This window comes from Pelophylax lessonae (genome assembly GCF_965119305.1).
Source record: "Pelophylax lessonae genome assembly, chromosome: 4".
Classification (NCBI taxonomy): domain Eukaryota; kingdom Metazoa; phylum Chordata; class Amphibia; order Anura; family Ranidae; genus Pelophylax; species Pelophylax lessonae.
The window spans coordinates 239,847,028-239,871,902 of NC_138771.1; the positions used below are offsets into that span (position 1 = coordinate 239,847,028).

At 41.9% G+C, this 24,875-nt stretch overlaps 1 protein-coding gene across 1 annotated transcript in view; it reads left to right on the forward strand.

Annotated features, from left to right (window-relative positions):
• The window catches only part of CNTN1 (contactin 1), a 279,141-nt gene that overhangs the window by 132,744 nt on the left and 121,522 nt on the right, over positions 1 to 24,875 (forward strand). The window contains exons 3-4 of the mRNA XM_082252863.1: positions 12,014 to 12,128; positions 22,773 to 22,899. Of these exons, the coding sequence (XP_082108989.1) occupies positions 12,077 to 12,128; positions 22,773 to 22,899 (179 nt within the window). The 5' untranslated portion in view covers positions 12,014 to 12,076. The remainder of the gene's footprint in view (positions 1 to 12,013; positions 12,129 to 22,772; positions 22,900 to 24,875) is intronic.

Genomic DNA, 24,875 nt, shown 5'->3' on the forward strand with positions numbered 1-24,875 from the left:
CATCTCTCATTTTCTTACACTCATTTTAATGGGACAACTTTTCAGGACAGATGTATACTGTATGTTCTATTATTGTAGAAGGGGTTAAAAAGAATAAAAAGAAAAGTTAAAAAGAAAACTACAAATTTTTTAAAGGGAATTTACAAAAATCTATAGTAGAGAATAAGGTGGTAACAGGCAATTAACATTGGTTCATGATAGATAGGATTTGTCTAATTACATGATCAGTTTCACTGAGGAAGCAAGTTCATACTTATTGCAGAAATTGTTGTTGATTTGATGTATTTGATTTATTTATTTATTTTTTTAATTGACACTGTTCTCCTTGATAGTACAGAAGTTGTGAATGGAAAGATTAGATAAAAAATTTTCTGTATGTAAATTTCAGATTAAAGGAGAAAGGGCGAAGACTAGTTGTTAATAGAATAAAAATAGCAATGGCTACCACAAGGATTGTTAGCAGGCCCAGTTCTGTACAATCTATTAATTAGTAATCTGCTGGATGAAATAGAAAATCTTATTGACATTCTATTGGAAAATCATATTGACATTTTTGTTGGAAGCATAACACTTTTTCTTTACAATATAGTGCAGTAGTTCTGAAACACTTTCTGTTGTTCCTACCTTTAGAAATAAAATTAATTGGAGTAATTAACTGAGCAAAATGTGTCAAGTTCACAGTGACTGTGAGAGCCAAAGCAAACTATGGGAGCACAGCTATAGGTGCAATCGTTAATATTTGTAAGTAGGAAATCATCTGTATTGTAAATAATACACATTTTAGACAAAATCTGGACTTTAGTTCATTGCAATAGGCAGTCTGGAAAATGTGTGTTCACTATTTTTCTTTAAAAATACAATGTCGCCTTGCTAAATACATGTCAAATGACCGTGTCAGTGTTATGCTTACCCCCAACCACCTTAAGTAAATTACAACTACCAAATTACACTATGCTGATTAGTGTTGGAATGCAGAGGGACCAGTGGCACAATCCCCTCTGCCATGTGATAGAGCTCAGGCCTTGTGATTGGCTGCTAGGCCTGAACATGGCGTTATGGGAGGAGCTCACTTTCCTTGCTTCTCCCTCTACTTGGCAATACCAGGTATTTGGCATAAGTGGCCACAAAAGAAGGAGTGGCTCGAGAATACTGGAAAGATGAGTAGAAAATGGTTGGGAAGAGCAAGATGATGGTGTGTTTTTAAGTATGTGATGTCCTCTTTTTCCCCGCATCTTTTCAACTATATGTGGTTGTGAAAACATTTATTCAAATTTGTATTCTTGGATATGATCAAAGACCAGATTATCATTTGGTGGTAGGCATTGCCTACTGTCAAGGACAGATAAACCAACAGAAGTTACAGATGCTTTAGATAAAGGACACATGCTGAAGTATAAGTGCAAGCTATGGGCATAATGCTATCAAATTCTCAGGTGCTGTGTCCCCGAGTCAGACTATGTAGGACAGAAGCTGACAAGGTTTGAAATAAGGATATGATCACAAGAATATCTTTATATGTCTTGTGCAGAATCATTTTGTCTTTGATCATTTTAATTTTTTGATGTAAAGAATGTTGATAATTGGCTGTTGCTTGTTCTCAGAAGTATAAAAGGGTAATAAAAGTATACAGACATCAAATGTTTGTAGTTCACATCCATGCAGTGTGCACTTACAAATGCACAGTATTCTTTTCTGTGCAATTTGATGTTCACAGACTTTGTAATGGCTTCTAATACCAGCACGTTCTATAAAAAGAGCAGAGGTCTAATTTTGTCTACTTTTGATTGCACGCAGCGTCCTCTGATTCTTTATGAAAATGCAATGCAATTAATAGTTTCATCTTCATCGAACAAAGATTCCTTAGTGCTTTTTCCTATTTTATTACACATCACACTGGTGTGTACAGTTTATTGCTTACTGTTGTAACCACATAACAGAATATGGGTTGACAACTGTTTTCCTGCATATCTAAGGGCTAGCTCAGTAGGGAATTTTATCTACAAGCTCTATGTTACCTAGCAACTCTCTCTGAATTGGAGGGTTTCTACATTACCCTTACATCTGTCAAGGATTCTTAAAAAACAACTACGTTGTTCTGTGAATGAACAAGGAAAATTAGTCATTGCCTGATCCAAAGTTATCTGCTTCCAATATATGTTTTAAACTAATTAAGCTCGATTGGTTTACGCATGTAAATTTGGATCGAAATGGAGTTGATTTTGTAGAGGTCGATTAGCTTTCCAGAGAGACAGTTGCAATATTTCACAGTATTTTTGTCCTTTTTACAGTATTTTTGTATTTTTTAAAAGCAATTCCAGAATAGGTGAAGACAATCAATGATTCTGGTGACTTAGAAATCGAATGTTTCGCAGTAAATCGATAGTCCCCTTCATTCACCTTCAAGTTCTCTATAATCCTCTCATGGGCATTGATACCACTGGGTACCAGAAGTATGTGCCCAGTATCTCTGGCAGGTTCCCCAGGTCCGAACATTGTGACTATCCACCACTGCAGGCATTGCTACATCACCATGCAGCCTGTCAGGGCAGTAGAATTTAGAGCTGAGGGAAACTTCTCTGGGTTTCTCTTTAGCTCTACCACATCACATGACACAAGTCAAGGGGGGCCTGGAAGGAATCCCCTTGCTTACCACATTGCACTCCTGACCCCTGCATCATGTTAATTTTCAGTGACACGATATCTGCACTCTGTGTTACACACTCCTTACCCTTGCACTCTGCACATTATATACTCACCCCATTCCTTGCACATTTACACATTCCTTGCACATGTAGTTTGTACATTATGTACTCCTGACCCCTCAACTCTATGTATTACTTACCCCTGATCCCTGCACTCTGTGTGTTATACTCTCCTGCCCCCTGTACTCTTTGTATAACTTACCTCTGCATTCTGTGTGTTAGACAATTCAGGCCACTGCTCTGTGTTACAAACTCTTAACCCCAGCAGTCTGTGCGCTACGTACCACTGACCCCTGCACTTTGTGCACTATGTACCACTGACCCCTGCAATCTGTGCACTATGTACCACTGACCCCTGCACTCTGTGCACTATGTACCACTGACCCCTGCACTCTGTGCACTATGTACCACTGACCCCTGCAATCTGTGCACTACGTACCACTGACCCCTGCACTCTGTGCACTATGTACCAATGACCCCTGCACTCTGTGCACTATGTACCACTGACCCCTGCACTCTGTGCACTATGTACCACTGACCCCTGCAATCTGTGCACTACGTACCACTGACCCCTGCACTCTGTGCACTATGTACCAATGACCCCTGCACTCTGTGCGTTACGTACCACTGACCCCTGCACTCTGTGCACTACGTACCACTGACCCCTGCACTCTGTGCACTATGTACCACTATGTACCACTGACCCCTGCACTCTGTGCACTATGTACCACTGACCCCTGCACTCTGTGCACTATGTACCACTGACCCCTGCACTCTGTGCATTAAACATCCTTGACCCTTGCATTTTTGAATTACACACTCCTGACTCCTGCATTGTGTGTTATACACTCTTGCCCCTTGCACTCTGTGTGTTATACATTCCTGACCCTGCATATGCACTACTGAGCCCTGCACACAGAGCATTACACACTCCTGACATCTGCACTCTGTGCTTTACGCACAACTGACCCTTGCATGCGTGACAAACCCTGTACTATTTATACTGAACGTGTGTGTTTAGTATCACTTTAAGGTGGGATCAGAAAAGGTTTTAGCTTTCTCTCTGTTTTTAGTGTGCACAAAAGCATGTGCAATGAAAGTGTTTCATTTGTGAAAACTGATTGTGCTTAGGTTAATACATGTCTGTAAGACTCCCGCTTGCGAAACAGCAATTAAAGCATGTTTCATGGGTTCAAGGACTGTGGCATATATGTGCCATGCATACAATGAGTAGTCTTAAGTTTTAATTACCCATGCCCTTTAAGCCTTTCCCACTGTTTACTGAATTTGGCTGCGCCCCCTGTTTGCCACCAGGTGCCCGGGATCATTTACAGTCCTATCAATACCTCTGCTCCACAGCCATATTTCACAGGGCTTCTCAAATGTGGTGTAGGTGTGTCACCTTCCTGAAGCGTGTACCTTGCAACATATCCAGTCTGTGTTTGTACTGCTAACAATAGCATGTTTAAAACTACTTGGTGACTGTGAAAAAAAAAAGTGTTAAGGATACTTCCCTCAGAATATTAATCAACAAATTTCATTGCTGGATGCTAACTGAAAGTGTAAGGGTCTATTATAAGAGTTTAGGTTGGCTATACATGTTCAACTTTTTTGTACAATTTTCAGTTGGATTTACCAAAAAACATATAATATGAGGTCAAGACCAAACAACACTTTCAATTGTATCCAATTAGGCAGGCCTTTGTACTACATAGTTGAAGGTTAATTTAACCACTTTAATACAGGGCACTTCCCTCCCTTCCTGCCCAGGCCAATTTTCCCCTTTTAGCGCTGTTGCATTTTGAATGACAATTGCGCGGTCATGCAACACTGTACCTACACCAAATTTATGTCATTTTCCCCCCACAAATAGAGCTTTCTTTTGGTGGTATTTGATCACCTCTGGGTTTTTTCCTTTTTGCTAAACAAATAAAAAAATACCGAAAAGTTTGAAAAAAAAAGTTTTTTTGTTTATGTTATACAATTTTGTAAATAAATAAGTTTTTTCCTGCACTGATGAGCACTGATGAGACTGCACTGACAGGCACTGATGAGGAGGCACTGATGGGGTGGAACTGATGGGGTGGCACTGATAGGCGGCACTGATATGCGGCACTGATAGGCACTGATATGTGGCACTGATAGGTAGCACAGATATGCAGCATTGGTGGGCACTGATAGGCGGCACTGCTGGGCACTGATAGGCGGCATTGATGGACACTGATAGGTGGCACTGATGGGCACTGATAGGTGGCACTAATGGGCACTGATAGGCGGCACTGGTGGGCACTGATGGGCACTGATGGAGCGGCACTGATCGGCACTGATGGGCGGCACGGATGGGCACTAATGGGCACTGATAGGCGGCACTGGTGGGCAATAATGGGCACTGGTGGGCGACACTAAAGGATGGCAATGATGGGCACTTGTGGGCAGCACTGATAGGGAGGACACTGGCGGGCAGCACTGATGGGGAGGGCAATGGGGGGCTCCCTGAGCCCTGATTGCCATCCCTGGTGGCCATAGTGGGCATCCCTGGGGTCATGGTGGGCATCCCTGGGGTCATAGTGGGCATCCCTGGTGGATCTAGTGGCATCCCCCCCCGAGGGTCTGCACTGGTAATCAATGATCTGATTACCAGTGCCGACCCCCCCCCCCTGTCAGGGGAGCCGCCGATCGGCGCTCCTTTACTCGTGCCTGTCAGGCACGAACTAAGGATAGCCGATCAACGGCTGTTCCTGTTTACGATGTGACCAGCCGTGATTGGACACGGCTGATCACATGGTAAAGAGCTACGTCAGTAGTCTCTTTACCGAGATCGGAGATGCAGGGTGTCAGACTGACACCTCGCATCACCGATCGCCGCTCTGCGCGCCCCCGGGGGGCGCCCAGAGCTGTGTTATCCTGCCGCCGTCATATGACGTCCGGTCAGGATAACACAACCACATTCCCGCCGTCATTCTGTTATAGGGCGGGCGGGAAGCGGTTAAAGAAAATTGTAAGACACTTGTATAATGTATGGCCAGCCTTAGCCAAATGAAATGTAGAAACTACTTGATTCTTGTTTGGTTGTGCAAAACATTTTTTTCTGTCTGGATAACTTCAATAACAACTTGACATGTAAAATACAGATCAATAGAACAAAACCACAGCAACACTGAGAACAACTTGAGCAACAGTGGAGGCCCCACAGCCTGCCCCTGTCACATTGTATGAGGAGAATCAAGTCGGTCCTCTGAGCCATTCCAATTTTTTCCCGTGTTGAGCCCTAATGAAGTGGCAGTAGTGTTGCCCTAAAACACATTGGCTGCATTTATATGACTTTTTTTTTTACCAAGTAAAATATTCTTGGACTCTTTCATTTGTTTTTGGTTAGGTGATCCTTCCTCTAATTCTAACGTATTTAAAGTATAACTAAAATCAAAACTTTTTTTTTTAGCTTTGGATAGAGAGAAGAGGGATTAGAACTCCTGTCAGTTTTTATTGCTGTCTGTGCCCCCATTAGGGAGATTCACCCTTTCTATTTGTCCTGTTTACCATTATCATTGAAAATGAATGTTAAAGAAAATCCAACATTTTGGGTTGTGCCCAGAAAAGTATAAGAGGGGAAATCTTCCAATGGGGATACTAGTTCTGGTGACCTGGGGGTCCCCAAGAGATTCTCTTAATTTGCAGGGATTTCCTCTCACTTCCTGTTTGGCTATGGGACAGGAAGTGAAGTGAAATCTCCGCAATGGGACATAGATTGCAAAAAAAAAATCTGATAGGGGTTATACCCTCCCTTACGCTATCCAAAATGGAAAAAAAAAGGTTTTGCCTATAGTTCTACTTTAATATTATCTGTTTTCCTGTTTGGGAGATTACCCTCAACTTCCTGTACTAATAGAGAGCTTTGTTGTCACTAGAGCAGGACTTCCTACCTTACTTCTTGTTCCCTTCATTTTTGTTTTACTATACTGACAGCATTCTTTGGCATGAAGTGAGGACAGGGACAGCAGTACAAACCTGAGACTAGCCTTTTCTCACTCTAAAATATAAAACGTTTTATCTAGGTATTGACTTTTAATGTGAACCTTGTATGAAAAAACCAATAAAGAAATATTGATTTTTGAAATGTATAGCTTTTTCCGGCACTAAAAAGTACAGATCAGTATGGCCGTGAACCTAAAGGCAAAAACCACACTTTTAAAAAAAAGAGCTGAAAATGATGAAAGTGCTGTTACCATAATTCTGTTTCCATATCCTAGCAAGTTGATTATCACAGGAGTTGATTTACTAAATCTGGAGAGTGGAAAACCTGGTGCAGTTCTGCATAGAAACCAATGGGTTTCCAGGTTTTATTGTCAATGCTTAACCACTTCCTGACCACCCACCGCAGTTTTACTGCGTCAGGGTGGCTCTCCTACGTAGACCTACGTCGGTCGCGCGCGGGAAGCTAGAGGGCTCGGCAGTTGGCGGTCAGCACTCAGCAGCAGTGAAGCCGATGCACGGGTCAGGCGGCTCTGATTGCTGCCTGACACCTCCAATCGCTCCCCGCTGAGAGAGGACGGTTGTAAACACAGCCGACTGTTCTTCTTCCTGAAATGATCACAGAGCTCATGTGATCCTTCTATATAGGATCACATGTCTCTATGGTCATTTCACAAGCCACGCCCCCCACCATTAGAATCACTCCCCTAGGCTCACACTTAACCCATTGATCATCCATAGGGTTAACCCCTTCCCTGCCAGTGTTATTATTACAGTAACACTGCATATTTTTAGCACTGATTACTGTATTAATGTCACTGGTACCCCCAAAAGTGTCAAAAATGTCAGTTAGGGGTCCGATCTGTCCGCCGCAATGTCGCAGTCCTGCAAAAAAACGCAGATCGCCGCCATTACTAATAAAAAAAAAAACAATAAAAATGACATAAATCTTTCCCGTAGTTAGTAGACGCGATAACTTTTGCGCAAACCAATCAAAATAAGCTTATTGCGATTTTTTTTTTTTTTACCAAAAATATGTAGCAGATAACAAATTGGCCTAAAATGTTAAAGTTTGATTTTTTTTTTTTTTTTGAGAATGTCCTATAGCAGAATGTGAAAAATATTGTTTTTTTTTTCCAAAATTGTCTCTCTTTTTTTGTTTATAGCGCAAAAAAATAAAAATCGCACAGGTGATCAGATACCACCAAAAGAAAGCTCTATTTGTGGGAAAAAAGGACATAAATTTTATTTGGGTACAGTGTCGCACGACCGCGCAATTGTCTGTTAACCACTTGCCGACCGCCGCAGTAAATAGTACTACGTCGCTAGCCTGTGAGGGTCTCGGGAGCGAACGCACACCGCCGGAGGCGCGCTACCGCCCCCGTGCGGTCACGGACCCCCCCGCGCATGTGACCGGCAGACCCGATCGTCCGCCGGTCTCTCGCAATCGTCGGTGGAGAGGGAGAAAGGCAGGCGGCTGATGTAAACAAGCCGCCTGTCATTCTCCCCTGTGTAGGAATAGTGATCATACGGTTCTACTATGTAGGACCGTTGATCACTGTTCCTACACCTCAAGCCACAGCCAATTACAGTTAGAATCACGCCCCTAGGGACACACATAACCCCTCCCTCTCAAAAAAATGTTAACCCCTTCACTGCCAGTGTAATTTTACAGTAACAGTGCATATTTATAGCACTGATTACTGTAGTAATGTCACTAGTAACCCCAAAAGTGTCAAAAATGTCAGTCAAGGGTCCGATCTGTCCGCCACAATGTCGCAGTCCCGCAAAAAATAATCGCAGATTACGCGTTAAAAAAAAAACAACAAAAATGACAAAAATCTTTCCCTTTGTTAGTAAACGCGATAACTTTTGCACAAACTAATCAAAATACGCTTTGTGCGTTTTTTTTTGCCAAACATATGTAGCATAAAACAAATTGGCCGAAAATGTTAAAAAATTTTGATTTTTAAATTTTTTTGGGGGATAATTTCATATAAAAAATGTGAAAAATATTGTTATTTTTGCAAAATTGACGCTCTTTTTTTGTTTATAGCGCATGATCACAAAATCGCACAGGTGTTCAAACACCACCAAAAGAAAGCTCTGTTTGTGGGAAAAAAAGGACGTCAAATTCGTTTAGGTATAGCGTCGCACGACCGCGCAATTGTCCGTTAAAGTCACGCAGTGCCGAATCGCAAAATAGGCCCTGGTCAGGAAGGGGGTAAAATCTTCCGGGGCTTAAGTGGTTAAAGTAATGCAGTGCCGAATCCCAAAATGGGGCCTGGTCATTAAGGGGGCAAATCCTTCCGATCTTAAAGTGGTTAATTGAACAAGCTGAAGTTAGAAGCTGATTGGCTATCACACACAGCTGCACCAGATTTTGCACTCTCCAGTGTTAGTAAATCAACCCCACTGTGTTGGAAGGCTATTATATAAGGGTATTTGTATGATCTTTCACAATGCCCTATACATTTAAAATATTTTTGGAATGTCAGAACTAAGGTTATCAAAACATAAATGTCTAAGATTCTAATAAGGATCTTGTTGGGTGCAGTGTTTGCCTGTTGTCAGTGCATGGAATACCAGCCGTTAAGGTGAACACTTGCATTAATAGACCAACTGAGGAAAGTGTTTAGCTGACTCCTCATACAGCATGCATTAACAGAAGCTTGCTGTTTCTGTGATGTAAAAAAGATTATCCATAGAGTAGGTCACAGAGTAATTAATGCCAATGCTAAATTAATTACTAAAGTGACAACAGTATAAAAATGAAAACAAATGATCTGAAAAGACTTGGCGTCCTGTGACAGGCAATCCATGAATCCAATCAAATTAGACTTTTCCGTTTGACTGATTCCGTTGAAATAGTTACATCTCTGAAATCTGGTCGTTGGATTTAATCCATAGCGGGAAGGTTTTGTACAGGTTTTTAATATTTACTGAAGTGTAATATTTTTTGGGTAGGGGACTGAAATGTAGCTATATATTACCCAGTCATAAAAACAGTGTGATAGAAAAGCTTTGGTTACTTTAGGGGCTAACCGTTCATCTCTTTAAAAATATGGGCTCCCCAACTTCTATGCAGAGCACATATTCAATCAGACTAGAAAGACACAATAGATACCTAGACAGGCTCATTTGTCAAATCGTAGCAGGGATTAGTCATGGATATTCAAAGCATGAAGCTTGGTAAATATCAGGCAGTCGAATCCAAGGGTTGATTCAGCTTGTTTCTATTCCTGCTCAGTATCTTAATCTTCTGTTTATTGCAGTAATTGTTTTCAAGTTGAGGTGCCGTGAAACTCAACTGTGCTTCATCTTACAGTCCTTTCATGTAGAACATGAAGACTTGAGGAACGCAAAAATGTAATATTAAGTGACGTTACCATGTTATTTATACTGAAAGACTACTGGAATAGGCCCCAGTAATTACAGGTGTGGCAAGGCCCGTTATAGGCCTTGGCTTTTGGTAAAATGTTTATGCATTTGTACTTCTTGAATGTATTTTTGGTCTTATTAGTGTTTGAAACCCTTTTACTATGTAAATTGGGTGTATATATATATATATATATGTATACATATACACATATATATATACAAAAGTGAGTACACCCCTCATATTTTTGTAAATATTTTATTATATCTTTTCATGTGACAACGCTGAAGAAAGTACACTTTGCTACAATGTAAAGTAGTAAGTAGTGAGTGTACATATTGTATAACAGTGTAAATTTGCTGTCCCCTCAAGATAACTCAACACACAGCCATTAATGTCTAAACCGCTGGCAACAAAGTGAGTACACCACTAAGTGAAAATGTCTAAATTGGGCCCAATTAGCTATTTTCCCTCCCCGGTGTCATGTGACTCGTTAGTGTTACAAGGTCTTAGGTGTAAATCGGGAGCAGGTGTGTTAAATTTGGTGTTATCGCTGTCACATCGGTCACTTGAAGTTCAACATGGCAAAGAACTCTCTGAGGATCTGACAAAAAGAATGTGTCTCTACATAAATATGGCCTAGGCTATAAGAAGATTGCCAACCCTGAAACTGAGCTGCAGCACGGTGGCCAAGACCATACAATGGTTTAACAGGACAGGTTCCACTCAGAAAAAGGCCTCGCTATGGTCGACCAAAGAGGTTGAGTGCATGTGCTCAATGTCATATCCAGAGGTTGTCTTTGGGAAATAAATGTATTAGTGCTGCCAGCATTGCTGCAGAAAATGAAGGGTGGGGGGGTAAGCCTGTCAGTGCTCAGACCATACACCACACACTGCATCAAATTGGTCTACATGGCTGTCGTCCCAGAAGGAAGCCTCTTATAATGATGCACAAGAAAGTCCTCAAACAGTTTGCTAAAGACAAGCAGACTAAGGACATGGATTACTGGAACCATATCCTGTGGACTGATGAGACCAAGATAAACTTATTTGGTTCAGAGGGTGCCAAGAGTGTGTGGTGGCAAACAGGTGAGGAGTACAAAGACAAGTGTGTCTTGCCTACAGTCAAGCATGGTGGTGGGAGTGTTCTGGTCTGGGGCTGCATGAGTGCTGCCGACAGTAGGGAGCTACAGTTTATTGAGGGAACCATGAATGCCAACATGTACTGTGACATACTGAAGAAGAGCATGATCCCCTCCCTTTGGAGACTGGGCTGCAGGGCAGTATTCCAACATGATAACAAACCCAAACACACCTCCATCATGACCACTGCCTTGCTAATGTAGCTGAGGGGAAAGGTCATGGATTGGCTATTTCCAGACCTAAACCCTTTTGCGCATCTGTGGGGCATCCTCAAATGGAAGGTGGAGGAGCAAAAGGTCTCTAACATCCACCAGCTCCGTGATGTCATCATTAAGGAGTGGAAGAGGACTCCAATGTCAACCTATGAAGCTCTGGTGAACTTCATGCCCAATAGGGTTAAGGCAGTGCTGGAAAGTAATGGTGGCCACACAAAGTATTGACACTTTGTGCCCAATTTGGAAATTTTTACTTAGGGGTGTACTCACTTTTGTTGCCAGCGGTTTAGACATTAATAGCTGTGTGTTGAGGTATTCTGAGGGGACAGCACATTTACACTGTTATACAAGCTGTACACTCACAACTTTACATTGTAGCAAAGTGTCATTTCTTCAGTGTTGTCACATGAAAAGATATAATAAAATATTTACAAAAATGTGATGGGTGTACTCACTTTTGTGAGATACTGTGTGTATATATATATATATATATATATATATATATATATATATATATACAGTATATATATATATATATATATATATATATATATATATATAGTCAAATGTAAATATTTCATATTTTTCTTTCCAATTTTAAACAGAGAGAAACTAAAGACATTAGACAGAATACGTGGAAGAATTGCTCCAAAGAATAATCTGCTAAAATGTGGCCTATCTTAACTCAACTTTTATTGTACATTTTCTTCTGCTGGGCAGGTAAGTTTTTGTTTTATATACAAATATTATGAGTATTTCAATGTGGTTCACATAACCTTTAGCACCATACATGTACAACATACTCAAATGTTCATAATTAACATGTTTCTATACCCACATTTTCTTTTTTTTTCAGTTTATCTTTTTTGCAAGTATACTGCTGGGGTGATTTTCCCTCATTTTTTGTCTTGGAGACACAACTAGAAATGATTGGAAAATATCACCTAAGTGAGTGGAATTCTCATCTCAGAGAGTTGTCACTGAAATGTTTGCCCCCATTGGGTGATTAACCCTTGTATCTTGCTCTGCAGACAACCCACAATGTTGGATTTAGGCTCCATGTACACGGGACGTTGTAAATGGCCGTTTAGGACCAGTTGGGCATTTTTTTTCAGAAGCCCCTGAACCCAGCTGCATGTTATCTTATCTGTCCATTTACACAGGGTCGTTTACAGTAATTTGCAGGCAGTTGAGTTCAAGGACGTTTTTTGGAACGCAATTATTTGCATTCGAACGTGTGTTTCCCGGCATTTCAAACGCAAAAATGGGACCGAACGCGACCGAACGTGATGAAGTACGCTCAGCCGCGTTATACGTTTTTTTTTTCTTCCATTCAAAATCAAGGGTTCCCTATGGGAGCCTATTGATTTGAATGGAAGTCGCACCGCAAGTCGGATCAGGATGAGGCGGGGCCTCCCGATGACTTGCGCTGTGAGAATCTTGAGGGGGAACTCCACACCAAAAATGGGAAAAAACTGCGGGGGGGTCTCCCCCAGGTTCCAAACCAGGCCCTTCGGGTCTGGTATGGAATTTGAGGGTAGCCCCGCGCCGAAAAAACGTTGTGGGGTCCCCCCCAAAATCCATACCAGACCCTTATCCGAGCACGCAGCCCAGTAAGGCAGGAAGGGGGAGGGGACGAGCGAGTGGCCCCACCCCCCCTGGACCATACCAGGCCACATGCCCTCAACATGGGGGGGTGTTGGTGCTTTGGGGCAGGGGGAGCTCTGCACCCCCACTTCAAAGCACCTTGCCCACATGTTGATGGGGACAAGGGCCTCATCCCCACAACCCTGGCCGGTGGTTGTGGGGGTCTGCGGGCAGGGGGCTCATCGGAATCTGGAAGCCCCATTTAACAAGGGGGCCCCCCAGATCCCGGACCCCCTCCCTATGTGAATGGGTATGGGGTACACTGTACCCCTACCCATTCACCCCATAAAAGGCAGTGTATGTAAATAACGACAGGAGATGTTTTGGAAAGTTTATTAAAAATCTTCATCCGGACTTCTCTGGTCTTCTCCCTCTCCACTCTTCTTGTCTTCTGCTCTTTTGCTGTCTGCTCTTCTGCTGTCCAATCTTCTGCTCTTTTGCCCTCGGCTCTTCTTCTTCCTCCGGTCCTCCTCCGACCCTATCCCCGGTGATTATGCCGGTCTCCGGTCTCTGCAGCTTGTTATATAGCCATTAGGGGCGTGGACTCCCAATGACGTCATCGGGAGGCCCCGCCCCTTCATGTCACAGATGACGTGCCCTCCCGGGCTGCGTGCTCGGATAAGGGTCTGGTATGGATTTTGGGGGGGACCCCACGCCGTTTTTTCAGCGTGGGGCTACCCTCAAATTCCATACCAGACCCGAAGGGCCTGGTTTGGAACCTGGGGGGGACCCCCACGCATTTTTTTTCCCATTTTTGGCCTGGAGTTCCCCCTCAAGATTCTCACAGCACAAGTCGCGTCGCAAGTCGGATCATCCTGATCCGACTTGCGGTGTGACTTCCATTCAAATCAATAGGCTCCCATAGGGAACCATTGATTTTGAATGGAGGCAGAAAAAACGCAGCTAAAAGCAACGTGGCCAAACGTGCAATAACGCCAATGTAAAAAGCTACTGAAAGCACGTTTAACAGCTGCTTTTTCCCGGCGTCAGAACTAGCTTTGCAGCACGTTTTTTCTAACTTCCCGTGTACATGGAGCCTTACACTCACATAAAGAATAAATCTCTGCAGCAGGGAGACAGAAGGTCCCACCCTTTCTCTATCCAAAATAAAAGAGAAAGTTTGACCTTTAGATGTATTATGGTGGGAAGTAATGATAGACCTTGTACCTCAGCTCCCCTCGAATCTATATATTCTAGCGGTTCTTCTAACTGGTGCATGTACAAGTCAAATGCATGACAGCAATCCAGGAAATACAAACATATTCCAATGCTATTCTAAACAAAACATATTTCAGAAAAAGGGTGGATAATTTTAGTTAATGATTGGTAGGTTAGACTGTGATGTGCTTTACTTTTACTATGTAAATTTGCACATAGATTTTTCAAACCCACAGATATAAATCTTGTCTTTTTTTGTAGAGGTGCTCGATAAAGTGGAGTATTTAAGGGTAATTTTTTTTTTTTTTTTTTACTTTACGAATTAATTCCTGTTGATGTTGTGTCTATATGAAAGGAAGTGAAGAAAAAGCCACCCAATGGGACAGAGACAGAAAAAAAAGATTTTTTTAAATCATTCGTTACTTCATTCAAAATTGAATAAAATGTTTTGGCTTTACAGACACTCAATTGTAGCTCTGTTACCAGCCTTGATGGGATGGATAAATATAGATTAGTGGAATGCAATAAATGCTTAACTTTCCCATAAAAACTGCTACTCCAATCCACATTGATCACATGCTTAAAAAACCAAGGTTTGGGATACATTATCTTGGTGAAGGATAGGATTATTGATTTGAATTAAAGTATAAGTAAAGGCAAAACTTTTTTTTTTGTTTTAGATAGAGTGAAGAGGGATTAGAACCCCTGACAGTTTTATTTCTGTCTGTGCCCCCATTAGGCAGATTCACTCTCTCTATTAGTCATGTTTACCATTATCATTGAAACTGAAAGTAAAAGAAAATCCCAAATTTTGGGTTGTCCCCAGAAAAGCAATAGAGGGGAAATCTTCCAATGGGGACACTAGTTCTGGTGGCCTGGGGGTCCCCTAGAAATTCCCTTATTGCAGGGATTTTCTCTCACTTCCTGTTTGGTTATGGGAAATCTCCACAATGGGACACAGATGGTGAAAATAAATCTGACAGGGGTTATAACCCTCCCTTGCTCTATCCAAAATGTAAAAAAAAAAGAGTTTTGCTCATAGTACTACTTTACTATCCTCCCTTTAGCAGAAAATCGGTGACCGGGCTGGCAAAACATTTCCTTCATTGGAGAACACATAACTCCCTAAGGTTTTAAACTTTTGAACTGGCCAAACACTGAGATTTTTTCTACAACATAGATAGATGAATCTGCATTGCTGATTAGTGCATTCCGACAGCAATTGCAGTTGGTTGTCAGAATAACTAAACAGTGAGTTCATCTGCTTAGACACAGACAATGTTTGGCCAACAATTTTCTTTGTGGCTCCTTAAATTTTTCAACTGAAGGATGTTGAGAGTGCTGACAGGGCCACCCACTGAGGGAATTTTATGCCGTCATCAGTGTATGACCAGACAGGTAAGACAGTTTAGGCTAGTTTGGTTAGACAGGTAAGGTTAGCATTTTAGACTTTTAAATAGTTGAAGTGTTACTAAACCCACAACAGTAAAATCTGTCTGTACAGTATCTCACAAAAGTGAGTACACCCCTCACATTTATGTAAATATTTTATTATTTCTTTTCGTATGACAACACTATAGAAATGACACTTTGCTACAATATAAAGTAGTGAGTGTACAGCTTGTATAACAGTGTACATTTGCTGTCCCCTCAAAATAGCTCAGCACACAGCCATTAATGTCTAAACCCCTGGCAACAAAAGTGAATACACCCCCTAAGTAAAAATGTCCAGATTGGGCCCAAAGTGTCAATATTTTGTGTGGCCACCATTATTTTCCAGCACTGCCTTAACCCTCCTGGGCATGGAGTTCAACAGAGCTTCATAGGTTGTCATCGGAGTCCTCTTCCACTCCTCCATGATGGCATCACAGAGCTGGTGGATGTTGGAGATCTTGTGCGCCTCCACCTTCCGTTAGAGGATGCCCCACAGATGCGCAATAGGGTTTAGGTCTGGAGACATGCTTGGCCAGTCCATCACCTTTATCCTCAGCTTCTTTAGCAAGGCAGTGGTCATCTTGGAGGTGTTTGGGGTCGTTATCATGTTGGAATACTGCCCTGCGGCTCAGTCTCTGAAGAGAGGTGATCATACTCTGCTTCAGTGGGTCACAGTACATGTTGGCATTCATGGTTCCCTCAGGGAACTGTAGCTCCCCAGTGCCGGCAACACTCCTACAGCCCCAGACCATGACACTCCCACCACCATGCTTGACTGTAAGCAAGACACACTTGTCTTTATACTCCTCACCCGGTTGCCACTACACACGCTTGACATCATCTGAACCAAATAAGTTTATCCTGGTCTCATCAGACCACAGGACATGGTTCCAGTATTCCATGCCCTTAGTCTGCTTGTCTTCAGCAAACTGTTTGCGGGCTTTCTCGTGCATCATATTTAGAAGAGGCTTCCTTCTGGAACGACAGCCATGCAGACCAACTTGATGCAGTGAGCACTGACAGGCTGACCCCCCACCCCTTCAACCTCTGCAGCAATGCTGGCAGCACTCATACATCTATTTCCCAAAGACAGCCTCTGGATATGACGCTGAGCACTTGCACTCAACTTCTTTAGTTGACCATGGGGGGGACCTGTTCTGAGTGGAACCTGTCCTGTTAAACCACTGTATGGTCTTGGCCACCGTGCTGCAGCTCAGTTTCAGGGTCTTGGAAATCTTCTTACAGCCTAGGCCATCTTTATGTAGAGCAACAATTCTTTTTTCAGATCCTCAGAGTTCTTTGCCATGAGGTGTCATGTTGAACTTCCAGCGACCAGTATGAGAGAGTGAGAGAGCGATAACACCAAATTTAACACACCTGCTGCCCATTCACACCTGGGACCTTGTAACACTAACGAGTCACATGACAGCGGGGGGGGGGGGGGGGGAATGGCTAATTGGGCCTAATTTGGACATTTTCACTTAGGGGTGTACTCACTTTTGTTACCAGCGGTTTAGACATTAATGGCTGTGCTTTGAGTTATTTTGAGGGGACAGAAAATGTACACTGTTATACAAGCTGTACACTCACTACTTTACATTGTAGCAAAGTGTCATTTCTTCAGTGTTGTCACATGAAAGGTATAATAAAATATTTACAAAAATGTGAGGGGTGTACTCACTTTTGTGAGATAGTGTTCGTGCAGCCTGATACGACAGTCAAAAGAGAATAAAAACTCCTCCTACGAGCTTTAACCAGTGCTCGGACGGACACTGATCGAAGGCACAAGACTGCTATATACTGCTGATGAGAAAAGGTATTTAGCAGTTTATATTTGCTAGAACTATTTAATTTCCATGTTCTGTGTACTGTGGGAGACCAGATATAGTGAATGCAAAGCCCTGGATTTAGTAACACTTTAAGATTGCTCCTTTTTTATTCACTCCCTAAAAGGTGATAATATTTAATGATAAATCCATTTGGCCCAGGAAATAGGAGTTCACATGTTCTTGGAAAATACTTACCAGGTATGGAATTTTATACATAAGTGCATTGATCCGGCTTGGGCCAATGTAACTATGCATATACCATACCTGTGGTATCCCTCTAGATGCTGGAAAACACTTTAGTAGACACAGCTAAACTTAGCACTTAGTACAGGGGCACAGAGAAACAAACAGGGATTTTTTCAGAATAACAAAAGGTAGGAATCTACAATGTGGAATGTTTTTTTCTCAACAAAAGTGAAGTTACGCTTTAAATATTGGAGCGAGGCCTGGTCTCACTGTTTCGGCTCGACTCTCCAATCACTGCTCCCTGTGTAAGTCCAGAGTCTTTGGCCGGGATACACACAGACCCTTAAGGCACCCGATTAGACCAGGAAAGACCCCTGACCTACTGTATAATCACTGGACCTCCTCCCCTGCTGCCTTCTCTGGATCCCCTAAGCTGAGGCTGCTGTCAGTGGGTGAGTCACTTAACTGTGCTTGTGGCAGAATGCTGTTCATCCTTGCTGTGTGCCCTGTGTGATAAGAACTAAACTCCTACTGTGCCAACCCCTGCTCTGCCTGGATCCCTGCCCTGTGTGCTAAGGACTTGACCCCTGCTATGCCAAATTCTGCTCTGCCTGGATTCCTTCCCTGTGTGCTAAGGACTTAACCCCTGCTGTGCCAAACTCTGCTCTGCCTGGATTCCTGCCCTGTGGGCTAAGGACCTAATCCCTGCTGTGCCAAACTCTGCTCTGGCTGGATCCCTGCCCTGTGTACTAAGGACATAACCCCTACCATGCCAAATTCTGCTCTGCCTGGATTCCTGCACTGTGTCCCAATGACTTAACCCCTGCTGTGCCAAACTGCTCTACCTGGATCCCTGTCCTGTGTGCTAAGGACCTAACCCCTGCTGTGCCAAACTCTGCTCTGCCCGGTTCCCTGCCATGTGGGCTAAGGACTTAACCCCTGCTGTGACAAACTCTGCTCTGTCCAGATCACTGCCCTGTGTGCTAAGGACTTAACCCCTGCTGTGCAAAACTTTGCCCTACCTGGATCACTGCCCTGTGTGCTAAGGACTTAATCTGTGCTGTGCCAAACTCTGTTCTGCCTGGATCCCTGCTCTGTGTGCTGAGGACTTAACCCCTGCTGTGCCAAAGCCTGCTCCATCTGGATCCCTGCCCTGTGTACTAAGGATTAAACCCCTACTGTGCCAAACTCTGCTCTGCCAGGATCCCTACCCTGGGTGCTGGACTTAACCACTGCTGTGCTGGGCCCTGCCATGCCTGGATCACTGCCCTGGGTACTAGACTAAACCTGTGTTATGCCTTACTGTTGCCCTGAAGATTGTTCTTCCTTTTGTTGTGGCATACTGCTGCTGCGTGGAGAGTTAACCCTTGCTGTGCCGTTCTATTGTCTGGAGGGTCACCTCCCCTTGCCATACCTTATCACTGTCCTGTGGACTGTCCCACTCTCACTGTTCCCTCTTCCCCTTCAGAGGGTTCTTTCCACTTCTGAGCTAATTGTTTTTTTGTGAACTGTCTGTCTGTGTTGTTCCCCCCTCTATTCTATGCACTGTTTATCTGTATTGTACCCATTGCTACTCCGTGAACAGTTTATCTGCATTGTGCCCATTGCTACTTTGTGAACTAATTATTTGTGGCGTTCCCCAACGCCACCCCTCCTGTACACCCAAGTCTCCCAAGAAATGCCTGCCTGTCGGATTTTGTGTGATCTGCCTCCGTGTGCTCTCTCTGCACTCCAAGCTCGATACAAAAGCATTTTCTCAATGAATGCAAAGCATTGAATGGTGCCCGTGATGAGAGGTCGACCTCCTGTGGAATCCCACAGGTTTAGTATATGCATACTAGTAAACCAAACCAAACTGGACCAATGTATATAATGCCATACCAGGAATTCTCCTTTAAAGCACCTCAGTTACCAATAGTCTTTATATACAGTATATCATCGTATGGAACCATGTGTTGAGTGTACTAATAATATTTTGAACAATGATAAGCATAGCATATATACTGTAAGAACTCTGGAACAGTTTTACTAATGTTAGGTGTAGAATAAAAATGGCTAGATGGGTTTAGGCAGGGAAAACGAGCTAAGGGTTGCAATTTTTCACGAGACTGAATATTTGAAAGGTATGATATTCAACCATTTTAAATCTCACATAGTCATTTCAAATGGACACCAATTTTTATGGATATCTATTGACAAAAGTTCAGCAAGTTATATGAAGCTGCACCCAGGAAACGTAAGTAAATATAATACAGGTATATTTACATAATAGGATTTGCTGCACATGTGATATGTGACACCTTATGTAGAATTTTTAGTTTGTGCTTTAATGTAGGTATTAGGTGACCTGAAACCGACATGTGTCACTTGTTACTGCAGTGTGCATGTGGCCATTTATTTAAATTCTTTAATGTGTCACATAGCACATTGATGTCTGTGCCTGGAGTGAAAAGAGGACATCGTTTTTAAAGGTCAGCAGCAGTTAGAGGCAGTAGGAGTACGTGCATGACAGTGTGAGCTGCGACAGATGTTTTACTTCAGACAGGGGAAAACCTTCCTACACTGCCTGCTGTAACTAATGCTGCATGGAACAAGAAGGTTTATGATAAGAAAAATGTAAAGGATAAGTACATTTTTTTGTTGGATAGGTCCTTCATCTCCATGGTATTTGGGGTTGATAACTGGGACCATAGAAAAAAACGTCAAATATGCATCTCTCTTTGGTGTAAAATAATCCAGGGACCCCTCCTAAACCTTTGTAGCACCTGCATGGCATAAAAACATAGTTGCCCACATTTTAAAATAATTTTCAGGATGGTTTTGTTTCACTGGTCTCTCTCTTTCTCAAGATTGTGTCTATATATAAACATATAAGAATGCATATACTATACATACAGTATATACTATACTGTGCAAACATTTTAGGCAGGTGTGAAAAACGTCTGTAAATTAAGAATGCTTCCAGAATTATTAGTGTTATTATTGTATTTTAATCAATTACCAACTTGGAAAGTAAATGAACAGAAGAGAAATCCAAATTAAGTCAATATTTGGTGTTACCACCCTTTGCCTTCAAAACAATATCAATTCTTTAATTCTTCTAAGTACTCTTTTGCCTCGTTTCCACTGAGTGGTACGGTACGGTTCGGTTCAGTACGGTACGGTACACATTGCGTTTCCACTGCCAATTGTACCCTTTCATGATAGGCGTGGTGTAGCAGGAAAGCTGTGATAGACGATTCTCTGTCAACCAATCAAAGTTCTGCAGAGTGTAGCTCCACCCTGTTGGTACGGGTCTAATGTGCTTGGTACCTCAACGAAAGGGTACCAAAAAAGTGGTACGATACGGTTCGGAATTAGGGTACCATTCATAATGGAAACTGCATAAATAGCGTACCGTACCGAACCGAACCGTACCAGAAAGCTCAGTGGAAACGAGCCATTACACGCAGTTTTTGAAAGAACTCGGCAGGTAGGTTATTTCAAACATCTTGGAGAACTAACCACAGATCTTCCGTGGATGTAAACTGCCTCAAATCCTTTTTTCTCTTCATGTAATCCCAGACAGACTCCATGATGTTGAGATCAGGGCTATGATCTCAACATCATGGAGGCTAGCTCATGGAAGCTAAACCATCACTTTCAAGACTCGTTGTGCTTCTTTACACTAAAGATAGATCTTATTGACATTGGCTGTATGTTTGGGGTCGTTGTCCTACTGTAGACTACATTTGGGGCCGATCTCATGCCTAACCTGATGGTATGGTATGATGGATAAGTATCTGCCTGTATTTCTCTGCATTGAGGACACCATTGATCCTGACCAAATCTCCAACTCCATTTGTAGAATTGCAGTCCCAAACTTGCAAGGAACCTCTATCATGCTTCAGTGTTGCCTGCAGACACTAATTGTGTACTGCTCTCCAGCCCTTCCCAAACAAACTGCCTTTTTGTATTTCAATTTTTGCTGCCATGTTTCTGCACCAAAGTTTTTCATGCATTGGACATGGAAACAAAGCTAAGTGACTCAACTTTGCACAAAAGCATAGGAGCTGGGGTGCAGGAAAGTGGCAGAAGATCCTGGAAAATTTGGTTTGGCCCCAAAGAGCCCTGATCTCAACATTATTAAGTCTGTCTGGAATCACAAAAAGGATTTGAGACAGCCTACATGCACAGAAGATCTGCGGATAGCTCTCCAAGATGTTGGAACAACCTACCTGCTGAGTTCCTTCAAAAACTGTGTGCAAGTGTACCTAATAAAATTGAAGAATTGATGCTGTTTTGAAGGCATAGGGTGGTCACACCAAATATTGATTTGCTTTGGATTTATCTTCTGTTCGTTATCTTTCCATTTTGGTAATTGATAAAAAATAAACTATTAACACTTCTATTTCTTACCAGTTGAAGACCAGGCATTTTATGGCACATTTTGTTTACATGTAAAAATTCGTATTTTTTTATTTTTTTATTTCTGGAAGCATTTTTAATTTACAGCTTTTTTTCACACCTGCCTAAGATTTTTGCTACTGTACTATATACACATGTATATACACACATCCTTATCAAATACACATACGTTCTTACACCTATGTGTGTTTCTTCCTAAAAAAAAAACATTATGGCGTCCACCCAATTTGACTCTAATGCGTTTCCTTTTTTTTCTTTATTGAGTGTAATGGGACATTCAACTGCAAGGTCAATCTGATGTGTTACATGCGGCAGAATTTGTTTCCCTTTTATTTACGAGTACAGTAAACTGGATATTTGAGAATGGAAGAGTTTCAGAACAATTTTTTTTTTTTTTCAGCTGAACTCTCACTTTGGCTTTCCTTGTTAAGACAGGGACTTAGGGTGTGTTAGAGGAAAGATACCTACTTCATGTTCCTTCATAGACATATTGCTAAAGGACTTTAGTTAAAGTAAAAAACTGTTTTGGCCTTTTATCTTCATTGTACTTTGTACTTCAATTTTGACACAATTGCGGATTCTGCAATAAAGATAAGCTTGGCTCGTATTGTCTGTCAATGCTTTATGTTAATTGTGTGATATTATTAGCAATGGCTAGATTTATTGATTTTTGTGGTAACTGTTTCTGTGGATTGAATTTTAGAGGATGGAAAAAGATATGGGCCAGTTTTTGAAGAGCAGCCAATTGACACCATTCATCCGGAAGAATCTATTGATGGCAAAGTTTCAATGAACTGCAGAGCCAGAGCAAATCCAACTCCAACATATAAGTAATTATTGTTTTCATGTACATAACATTATTCAGTTTTGTTAATCAAATATATGAAGTAGAAGGGTTTGCAGGACATCATAGAAGCTGTGCAGATTGTAACTGTAATTGTACATTGCAAGTTTAGATATGATTGGGTACAAGGGATAACACAGAAAATATATTATTACTTAAAAGGAACCTGTAAATTTAAAGTATATTACCTTCCAATGTTTTCTTGGGCTCAAAGTGCAGGCATATCTTCAGTTTATCTGCTAAAATTGATTTCCCAAAATTTTACTTGGCTTACATCATCTTACCCAGCCCACTATGTCTTCCGATTGGCCAGTAAAACTGGTCATCACTTTATGAGGAAAAGTGTTACGGGTTTTGGGAATTTTAAATAAATAAGGACCAATATTATTATTGAAGTACCTTAAAGTGGAACTTCACTGTCTTAATCAACATGTACTAGTTCTAATCCTTATGCTGCTAGCATTAGTAAAAGGATAGGAAAATATATCATATTTACTTGCTTTACACTTTTTTTTTTGCATTTTTTTCAGTTACTTCCTGGTTTCCATGCCTCATCAAATGATGTCTTACATCCCAGGAGTCTTGAGGAGGGGAGGAAGGGTTCTTAGCTCAGCCAATAACTGAGGCGGATTCCAGGAAGTAAATGATACATGAATCACCTGCCCTTACTCAAGATGGCCACGGCCAGAAATGCCAGGGGGCTTTTTTCAAAATAATTTCTCAACAAAATAAAGCATGGAGGCATAGATGTATGGGGGCGTTTGTTTTAAATACTATAAATTAATAGAAATAGCATTTTTGGTTTATGGTGCCCAGATGCAGTGCAGTTCCACTTTAATGAGGCACTGTCTGTATTGCCTTTTGCAAGAGAACAAAATCCAACCATCTTTTTTTTCCACTGTGGGTGTGAAAATGACAAAATCATTTTCAGGCCATGATATAGCTAGTAACAGTTAGCCAAATTCAGCTGGATGTGTGTCCTGCTGAATGTGACTAACTACTACTAACAGCTTGCATATACAGTGCCTTGCGAAAGTATTCGGCCCCCTTAGAACTTTGCGACCTTTTGCCACATTTCAGGCTTCAAACATAAAGATATAAAACTGTAATTTTTTTGTGAAGAATCAACAACAAGTGGGACACAATCATGAAGTGGAACAAAATTCATTGGATATTTCAAACTTTGTTAACAAACTTAAAAATTGAGCGTGCAAAATTATTCAGCCCCTTTACTTTCAGTGCAGCAAACTCTCTCCAGAAGTTCAGTGAGGATCTCGGAATGATCCAATGTTGACCTAAATGACTAATGATGATAAATAGAATCCACCTGTGTGTAATCAAGTCTCCATATAAATGCACCTGCACTGTGATAGTCTCAGAGGTCTGTTTAAAGCGCAGAGAGCATTATGAAGAACAAGGAACGCACCAGGCAGGTCCGAGATACTGTTGTGGAGAAGTTTAAAGCCGGATTTGGATACAAAAAGATTTACCAAGCTTTAAACATCCCAAGGAGCAAGCGATAATATTGAAATGGAAGGAGTATCAGATCACTGCAAATTTACGAAGACCTGGCCGTCCCTCTAAACTTTCAGCTCATACAAGGAGAAGACTGATCAGAGATGCAGCCAAGAGGCCCATGATCACTCTGGATGAACTGCAGAGATCTACAGCTGAGGTGGGAGACTCTGTCCATAGGACAACAATCAGTCGTATACTGCACAAATCTGGCCTTTATGGAAGAGTGGCAAGAAGAAAGCCATTTCTTAAAGATATCTATAAAAAGTGTCGTTTAAAGTTTGCCACAAGCCACCTGGGAGACACACCATACATGTGGAAGAAGGTGCTCTGGTCAGATATAACCAAAATCAAACTTTTTGGCAACAATGCAAAACGTTATGTTTGGCGTAAAAGCAACACAGCTCATCACCCTGAACACACCATCCCCACTGTCAAACATGGTGG